This window comes from Chaetura pelagica, unplaced genomic scaffold (genome assembly GCF_000747805.2).
Source record: "Chaetura pelagica isolate M959 unplaced genomic scaffold, ChaPel_1.0 scaffold365, whole genome shotgun sequence".
Taxonomy (NCBI): domain Eukaryota; kingdom Metazoa; phylum Chordata; class Aves; order Apodiformes; family Apodidae; genus Chaetura; species Chaetura pelagica.
The window spans coordinates 174,921-184,920 of record NW_009953387.1 but is presented as its reverse complement, the minus strand read 5'-3'; the positions used below and the strand labels follow the sequence as shown (position 1 = coordinate 184,920).

Genomic DNA, 10,000 nt, shown 5'->3' with positions numbered 1-10,000 from the left:
TTCCCTGCCATATTTTGTGGGCTGGGAAGAGACTGCTGTTTTCTCTGTCTTTTCATCCAAAGCATTTGTTCTCCTCTGCTGAAGCAGCTGCAGGCTGGTGTGTTACCTGCAACTCAGAAGGTAATCAAGGACCTTCTTCATTGCCCTGTGCTGCTGCTGCTGCATGAATCACCTGGCAGGGGATGATGCTCTGTCCTGGCACGGGCTGTGCCAGAGCCCGAGGGGCACTTGGCAAGTGCTTGGCCATTCCTCCATCTTAGCAGGCTCCCAAAACCCAGGCCCAGCCTGTTCAGGGATGCCATGGCATTCCAAGTCTGGCATGGCTATATTTAGCTTAGATGAAGTTGCTACGGCTTAAGGAGTCATTAGTCTGCATAAAACTTTGCTTGGATTTGTGTTTGGAAGTGGGAAGCTGGGGAAGTTTGCAACGTGCCACGGAAAGGGTCGGACTCCTCATTTCCATCAGCTCTACAGTTATATCCTGCTCCTGGAAGTGCACAGCAAACTGCTGCTAAGGCTACTCACAAAAAATGGGTCAGAATATCAGTTACTGCTTGAGTAAAAACACCCACTGACTTCCAGGGAGTTTAAGCTGCAGAAATACTGCTGGATGAGGTCCAGGGAGAGTTACTTGCTTCTAAGGATAGAATTTGGCCCCCCAACCCCTTCAGCAGTCTGAAGGGAACTGCATTGAAAACTGTGTTAAACTACAGATCAGGATCCCATTAATTGGGTTTTCACATAGCTTGGCCACTTAATGGGGAGCCAACCTGAATGTGAGATGTATTAGAAGAAAGCACCTTGGTATATTTTTCACAAGCAGGTGTATAGTATGTTTATAAATTACAGTTGTGTTTGTATTTTATTGTATTACATATTGCAGACACAAACATGCAGAGGCGATCCATAAAAGCATTACCAAAGCACTCCCTTAGCCCACATTCCTGTACTGCTCAGAAAGGGGAACATGGTGACCTGTGGGAGAGCACAAGATAACACCTGAGCTACATTATCCAACACTCCAGTGTCCTCTAATGGTTTTACTGTGGGCTGCCTAATATTTATGAACTGATGTTCTGAATTTCATTAAGTATTTACTCATGCAACTGCATCTGTATTCAGAAAATAGTAGAAGAGACAGCACAGGGCTTGTGCTAGGGCACAATTGGGCACTGCAGGGTCTGCAGCAAGGACTTGTGTTCACCAAAGGTGCTGCTTTGGAGGGAGAAGTTGACTCAGCTGTTCTCAGCTTTACTGGATGGGTTGGTTTGGGGTGTTTGAATCTTTGAATGCTTAATTATAGAATCCCAGACTTTGGGTTGTAAAGGACCTTAAAGATCATCTAGTTCCAGCCTCCCTGCCACGGGCAGAGACACCTCCCACTAGACCAGGATACTCTGGTCACCTACTTGAATGGTTGCTAGTCCAAATACTTTGCAGTTGACCTTAATTTATATACAAGTAAATGTAGAATGAATGTATAATGTTTTCACTACTGGGGATACATGAAGTGTATTTTCAAGGCACATCACTTCTTCAGTCATGCCACTGCAGTATGCACAAAAAACACAACTTCACTGTTATGATCTGTGGATTAAGGGTAAGATGGTGAGAAAGAATAATAAAGAAAAACATAGAGAAGCATGGTGTCCTATCCAGGCTGAGCAACTTGGGGTTGTTCAGCCTGGAGAAGAGATGGCTCCAGGGAGACCTTGGAGCACCTTCCGGTGCCTGAAGGGGCTCCAGGAAAGCTGGGGAGGGACTTTGGACAAGGGCAGAGTGGGATGGGATGAGGGGGTAATGGCTTTAAACTGGAATAGGCGAGATGGAGTTTAGACGTTAGGAAGAAATTCTTCCCTGTGAGGGTGGTGAGACATTGGAGCAGGTTTCCCAGAGAACCTGTGGCTGCTCTATACCTGAATGTGTCCAAGGTGGATGGGGCTTGGAGCAGCCTGGTCTAGTGGGAGGTGTCCCAAACCAGTCTGGGATTCTGCAATCCCATGCTGCAGCTTAGAGGACAATTTGGAGTATATTTGAAGCATTATGCTTGAGATTTTGCCGATAGTAGTAACAGTGAAAACTGGTGTCAAAACAAAGAAGTTGTCTATGTAGTAGCCCAGACAGGCTGTGAAAAAGATGGTGAGAAGGGCTGAGTATTTGTAACTGTTTCTTTACATTTGCAAACACCCTTGAGGGAAAACAAACAACCTAAACCAAACAACCAAAACAAAAACAACAACAAAAAAAATCAAACACCATGAACAGGAAGACAAATGTCCCCAGCAATCAGTGTTGAGGAGAAAGCAAAACATGGTCTTTAACCCCTCTTAGTCAAGTCCAGCAGGCTGTCGGAAGACACCTCTGAAGCATTTGGGCAGTAGCAGCAGGCTGAGGGTAAGCCCTTCTTTTTAGGGGCTCATAACTTCCTGTAAATGTTAATTTCAGATCAGTCCCAGCACAGCCACTCTCGACGGGACAGCACGGTGCCAATTTATCACTGAGTTGGCAGGACTGGCCCTAAGGAGCAGTTAGGAGGATTTTGTCCAGCAACTCAAAAATGGTGAAGTAGGAAGAAACCATCCAAGAAGCTCATCACCCATTGCCTGTCATTAAGCAGGGGTTGTTCAGAGAAGAGAAGGCTTTGTGGAGAGCTTCTGGTGGCCTTTCCATAATTAAAGGAGCCTGTAAGAAAGATGGGACAGACTTTATAGCAGGGCCTGTAGTGACAGGACAAGAGGTGATGGTTTTAAACTGAAAGAGGGGAAGTTCAGACTGGGTATAAAGTGAAAGAAACTTTTTTACACTGAGGGTGGTGAGACACTGGCCCAGGCTACCCAGAGAGGTGATAGATGCCCCATCCCTGGAAACATTCCAGATCAGGTTGAACAGGGATCTAAACAACCTGTTCCAGTTGGAGATGTCCTTGCCCATGGCATGGGGGTTGGACTAGATGGCCATTAAAGGTCCCTTTCAACCCAAACCACTGTGTGAATCTATGAAACCCTCCCAACTACCTTTGTGGTCCCTGAGTGCTGTGAACACAGCAGCTGAAGGTGGGAATGGGTCCTCAGGGCTTTGGAGACTTGGAAACCAAACTTGGTCTCTCCCTTCCCCAGCCTTCAGTCCACCTTCACCCCACCTTCCTGATGCAGCTCCAGCTCCCAGCAGGAACTGTTGCAGTGTGCATTTTCATGTAAAATCTGACAGATTGTTGCTTGCTTAAAGGGGAAGCAGCACCAAGCAATGTGAGTTGCTCTGTTTGGCCAAAACTTGTGTTTCTTGGCAAGAGGGCAGTCCAGAGCCCTGCCTCCTGGAGGGAATAGGTGCAGTGTGAGATGTAGATGACTGCAGGGGAAGGGAGAAGACCTCAAACATTTCTGTGCATGTGATGTGAGTCAGTTCAGCTGTTGTTCTGCTGGCATCTGCCTCCCTGGGATGCTCTAGGCATCCTCATCACACAGAGGTAGAGAGGGTTTCTACCTAATGAGAGAATTTGTGTGTGTGTTAATTTTTATGGGTGTATTTTACAGCACTTTATAATGATACGTAACAGCATAAAATGTTGGCACAGGCTGAAAATTGGTGAAAGTTCAGCCATCTAATTTGGGCAGGTTATGCTTACAGGCACTCATACTTGCAGACAGTTTAATAACTGTCTTTGGCACTGTCTCTTAGAGCTGCTTAAACTAATTAATGCGTTTGCTCCCTACAGGATGAAATGGAGTTTTCAGATACTTTTATAAAATGATGTGCATGATTGCTAAATATTTCATTCTTTTGAACTATAACTCTGAGTGTTTTATGTGGGTGCAAGATGTTCTCCCATGAAAAATGTGCAGTGGCTCTGGGAAGAGGGTAATCTCTGCCCCTGCTTGTCAGAGGAGAATAATCTCTGGCCCTCTTTTAGTGGGTTAAAAGGTGCTCAATAACTTGGGCATCACTTGGCACGGTGCTGCCATGGCTTGGGGGGGCTCTGGAGCTGCCCCATCCTCCAGCCCAAGCTGCACCTGCTGCTCCTCTTATTCCTACAGGTTTCAGAAGGTTGCTGGTCTTTCACATCCCATTCCACCACCTCCCTTGCCAAGAATTCGGGCAAAAAAAGAGGATTTTTTGGACTTGGGCCCTGGCAACCTGCAGTCCCCGAGTTCCATTGATCTAAAAGATGACATGGAGCAATAATTCCCCCACACCCCTGAGCCGGAGAGGTTAACACTAATCTTGCCAGCTTAAAAAGAAGGTTAAAAAAAAAATAATAAGTAACAATTTGATTTGAAATAAACCTTTCTGAAGGAATCACAGTAAACAAAATCTGTTTGCCAAAGGAAGCCCTCCTAGCAATCAGCTAGTAACACAACTGCTTGTGCTAATGAACCCAAAGCTGTTAATGTGGTTTCTTCAGTTAAATTGATTCATGAATTTTGAAGAGAACATTATCTAATGAATTTTCTTTGAATAGAAAGCAATTAAAAGGACAAATCAGTCTGATTAACCCCAAAGTCACCCTACTGCCACAAATGGTGTACATTTTGAAATTATATCATAAAAAACTAGAGCAGATTTGCTATCTCTTTGCCCTCTACTAATCCATGTAAATTAATGAACAACAAAGTTAATTTCTTTGATGACCCTTTTCTCGTATCACCTGGATTATGCTGATGTTTAATTTGCTTAATGTTATAATAAAGACTAAACAGATTTTTTCAATGAAGTGATTATCATTCCCTTCAGTTAAGAAGTGATTTTTATTATTTAACACACACATAATGGTGTATGGGTTTCCTTTAAGAACAAAATCACATTTCGCTCTGTTTCTATATAACTTAATCAATGTCTTTTTTGACAAGTAAAGAAAAGAAAATGTTTTTATTTGTTTCTTTGCCAAAGCAGGAGACTGAAGCTCTCTCAGCTGGGGGAAGGGGTGTCTTTTTTTTCCTTTTTTTTCTTTTTTTTCTTCTTTTATTCACCAGCTCACTCCTCTCAGTAAGTTATTCCCTACTTAGATCTTCAAAGCTTTTCCAAGTGCCTTGGAAGAGCAATGGGTGTTCAACCCAACTCAACCCCAAGCATGGCCACCAGTTTCCCTTCTGTCAAGTAATCCTGGGTTGGGAAGGTGAGAAGGAAGCTGGTCCTAATGCATTTGCTTATTCATTATTTCAGCAATTGGAACACTTTGAAGCAATTTGCTGGCGAATTAAAATTAAAATAATGGAAGAGACATTATATTTTTTTTCCCTCAGCCCTGTATCGTTAAGGATGTGCTGTATGTTCAAGGTCACAGCTAGTCCTTAGGTTTTGGAATGTCTGCAGTGCTGAGCAGTAGCTTGGGGGTCTCAGCTATAAAATGCAGTCAGGCAGGATAATACTGAGTCCACTGGCTCTAGGGCTTCTTCTGCCACGTGTCCCAGCTGAAGTTGGAAATTAGCTGGAGATGCGAGGGCTTTGTCAGATAGGTAGAGCCGGTTATTTCTTCCCTTTTTAATTTGACTCTATGCTAATTTATACTCTGCCAGTTTAATGGAAAAACCACATTGTATGAGTTAACAGGATAATTGTACTTGGAGCAAATTAAAAATATAGGAAAATCAAAGCCTTAAATCCTTTTTTATAGCGATCGGTTACTTGAAGCGCCCTTTCTAATAATCATGTCTTTAAATGCAGTAGCACAGGCTGCAGTGGTGGGGCTGCTGCCTTCTGAATGAGAAACCTGCTGCTGAGCCTCTGCCTTGCCTTGGGTTTTTTTGAACACTTCATCTTCTTCAGCCATGCATACCAACCCTATTTGCTTTGCCCCTCTCGGCAGATTCCTTCACCAAGCAAGTGTTGTGGACCCTGTTGAGAGACGTGAAGTTTGGAGAGGCTGTTTCCTACAAGCAATTAGCTGACCTGGCAGGCAATGGCAGAGCAGCCAGAGCAGTGGGAGGAGCCATGAGGAGCAACCCTGTAAGTTCACGTCAACTTCTCAACAAAGTTGGTGGAAGGTGGTGCATTTAGAGAGCTTTGCAGGCTAAATGTCATTAGATTAAATTTATCTGCTGTGAAAACTGGTCTACCATGAGTAATAAGGTCAGTAAGTGTTTTTAATCAGCAATAATGCACAACCCAGTTTAATGTGATTTATTCCCCACCATTTCTGGCAGTGGATTTGAAAAGGAAACATGGTTTAATTCATTGGCCTCTGCCCGTTTGTTGTTCTTGAACTTTCTTATGGATCCTTAGGTGAGGGAAGTCTTTTATTCCCCCCCACAGACCTCAGTTTTGACAGGGTCTGAGTAGCTTTGCTTATTAATAGCAGTGCATCCTCTCTGGCATGGATATGTTTCTGAAAATGTGGAAGAGGAGGGGTGTTAAATCCTGCAGGTACACATTTGAATCAAATTGTCACTTTTTCCATGTGCTCTAGACCAGCTGCAAGTGACATTTCTCCGTTAGATAGAGGTGAGTCATCTGAGTTTGAACCAGCTGGAGGGAGCAGAGCTCTAGGTTAGGCCCATGGATTTTGGAAAAAACAATATTTTTACAATACTTGGGGTCTTTGTCTGTCTTCCCAATAATTCTCTCTCTCTTTTAGTTGTCCAGGTTTAGATTTCAGGATGTATTTATGCACCTGGAGCACATGGGCTGGTGTGGGACCAGTCCCTGGGCAAAGGAAGGGAAGAGCTGTTAGAGAACACCACTATATCATTCCCTTGCCACTTGCCTTTAAAAAAAATTAAAAATGCTTTGATTTATATTAATATCATTGTGGCCTTTCTGGCCATTCTTCAGCATATTTCCCCTCATTACCACTTGCCCCGAGCAACATGTGTCTTTCCATACCCAAATTCCTCTCCTTTTCTCCAGCATTATTTCTGCAGTCATCTTTGACCTCCTCTGCTGTTTTTACATTTTCAGTCCTCTCAGTATTTTTTTTTAATAAGATACATATGAGGCTGCAATGTGGAGTTGCAAAGTGAGCTAGAAAATCTGTTTTCCCAGGAGCCAGTGTCTTTACAGATAAAAATAATAAAGGTGAGGGGTTTTTTTTGCAATGCCAGGTATTATCTATATTTCACCTCATTCAGAAAATCAACCTGCATGTTGCAGCTCATGAGTCTGAAGGGCTAAATAAAGATTTCTGTGAGAAGTATGAGAAACAGAGTGGTGAGGTGCTCACATGAAGTACAAAGGGACTATGTGTGTGTTTACAGGTGGAATATGCATGAAATTACAGGTGAACTACAGGAGATGTGTAGGGATAAAAATGTGGTTTGGAGCAGGTAGAGCTTTCATAACAGCACTGGTTATTTTTTTTTTTAATCTTTCTAATAAGAAACATTGGGGTAGTATTACATTAATATAGCTCTTTTTCCCTAAAGCTATACATTATCATCTGTAAGAGGCTTTAACATTTTCTGCTGGGGACAGAAGACACTGCAGCCATAGTATGGGAAATAATAATAAGATAGGACCCTATTTAAAAAAAAAAAAAATGCAGTAGCTTTGCTGTATATTTTCAGAACTATTTTCATCCTCCCTCAGAGGGGAAAAAGCAGGAATTTTCACACCACAACCTGCTGTTACTGCTACTTTGGATGCTGCTGCTCCACTGCAGCCTGAGGGCAAAGCTGGGTACATTTCTAGGCGACAGCAATTACATCTCCTTTTGCACAACACTATATTGTTATTCTTTGAGAACTGTTTCCTGCAGGTTTGCATTGTATTGCCTTATCTTAATGTACACCATATTATATTGGAAAGCATTCCATCATATTAAAATAGTTGCTATTGTCAAGTGCAGTGCAGGGTATTGACAAAACGCAGCTCTGTGCTGCTCAAATGAACTGTTTCATAGGGAAATCTGATACACTTAAAATACCAGGGTGTCCTTTATTGAGCTGAGAAGCTTAAACCCATTAGACATGATGATGAGAGGTTCTCTGGGAGTGTGCAACCTGCGAGGAGCTGTAGGATACCTGTGTAGGTGTATAAACACACTTGCAGTCTGTTTATCAGATGAGATATTGAGCTTTGGATCTAACTAAACAGCTCATTGAACTCAACACATCGTGTCAACTGCAGCATTGGTAACGGATCAGCACACAATGCTACACCTGCAACCCAAGCTTCAGGATATAAAAACTGGGTTTGAGGAGCAATTCCTTCAAAATTGTTGCAGAAATGGGATGTTTTGTGAAGCAGCAGATGAGTGGTTTCTGTTCGCAGGAGCGAAGCTGAAACTGGGGAATGCTTTCATTGGGAATGTGAAATAAAAGTGGATGCTTCTAGTCATGATAGCTGCAGAAGCTGTGCAGAACAGCAAAATCATGACATGTTTGCACCTTGAGATGCTTCCTAAAAATGACTAAATGATAAGCACGATGGATGAATCATAAACATGATTTAATGAAGGTAGTAGTAACAGTGAAACTGAGCTTTCGAAATAACCCCGAGCCTGGCATTGCTCTGGTGCTCAAACGTGTTGAGAAAATTGCTTATCTCACCTTTTTCCACAAAACACCAGGACACTTCTCCCTTCTACAAATCAGGGGTCAGTCTTTAGTTTTGGTAGCACATGTCCTGCAGGTTCCCCTTTCTAGTTGGATTCTTCACATAATTCATACAATGACCTTCAACTTTATGAGAAGGTGGAGGAGGTGCCAGCAGCAGCTGAAAGATGTGACATCTTTCCCTCAGTTTATGCCAAGGACATGGTGGGGCTGTCTCACCTTTCGTGAGAGAAACTTCCAATAGTTTACTGCACTTCAGATTGACTACGAGGTCTGTGGTCCTCAAAGGGAGCCCATAAAGTTCAATTAAAAATCTCATTAGACAAGTAGAGGAGGATCAAAAAGAAATCACAGGGACTCATGGGAGATGGCGACTGTTGGGCTGATTAGTCCAAGGCCATCCTAAATGACTGTTCTTTGCCTTAAATAAGACATCTTCAGCAGCCTGTTAGCAGCAGTTGGGTTTTATATTCCCTCCCATTGTGTTACTATTGAAGCTACAGCCCAGATAAGTGGGCAACTCAGTGCTGAGATCAGCCTGTCCCAAGTCAGGGATGTTACTCAGCCAAAAGGTTTTAAACACCAGGGCTTGGGAGGAGTAATCATGCATTTCTGAGAGGATTGGGAAGTATGGATTTGAAACATGGACACACAAAACTACTCGGGCATTAATTCCTTCATTGGCTGGTGATAACAAGGAAGCCATGCTGGGCACATCATGCCATTTGGTTCTGTCAGGGAAGAGGGGCAGAAAAAGCAAGTGGACGTGAGCAAATGTGAGGCTCTGGCCCAGGTTGCCCAGGGAGGTTGTGGCTGTCCCCTCCCTGGAGGTGTCCAAGGCCAGGTTGGATGGAGCGTAGAGCAGCCTGGGCTGGTGGGAGGTGTCCCTGCCCATGCAGGGGGGTTGGAACTAGATGATCTTTCAGGTCCCTTCCAGCCCAAACCATTCTACGTTTCTATGTTTATCTTTTGTTAAGTGTGACTCTTGTACATTGTAAGATGATGTTTCAGGTCTGGTGGAGCTTCCTCAGGCCTGGTGGAGCCAGGTTTGGCAGGTTCTGGAGGTCTCCAGCCCAGCACCAGTTGAACATGATGGTCAGGTTCTTGCTGCCTCAAACTGAAAGCCCTTCCAGGAGCAGAGGGCCACAGCAGAGCACTGCTCCACTCCCTCCACAGACGGGATTTGCTAAATGCAGTTCAAAGACGATCGATCCCTTGTGCAGGGAGTTTTTTCCCCCACCTTTTTTTCTAAACAAACGTGTTACCGAGGAGTTAGTTTATTCACAGATTGCCACGAGCGTTAATGACCGCCCGAGTCTTGTTCTGCCAGTCACCCAGATGGCTGTTGATAAAGATTTAGCATCATGTTCTGAGTGTCAGGGCTGTCAGTAGCGCTGAACCATTTGACCAGAAGAAAAAAACGCACAGGGAGCTATTGATTACAGCTTCTCAGTGTCACTTGTTCACCAGGATTTAGGTATTGATGAGGCTGCGAGTGAAAACAAGCTCTTTCC

The 10,000-nt window shown here is 43.7% G+C and overlaps 1 protein-coding gene across 1 annotated transcript in view; it reads left to right on the top strand.

Moving 5' to 3' along the window:
* MGMT (O-6-methylguanine-DNA methyltransferase) overlaps positions 1-10,000 on the top strand; it is a 126,419-nt gene that overhangs the window by 113,146 nt on the left and 3,273 nt on the right. The window contains exon 4 of the mRNA XM_009998280.1: positions 5,801-5,940. Within this exon, the coding sequence (XP_009996582.1) occupies positions 5,801-5,940 (140 nt within the window). The remainder of the gene's footprint in view (positions 1-5,800; positions 5,941-10,000) is intronic.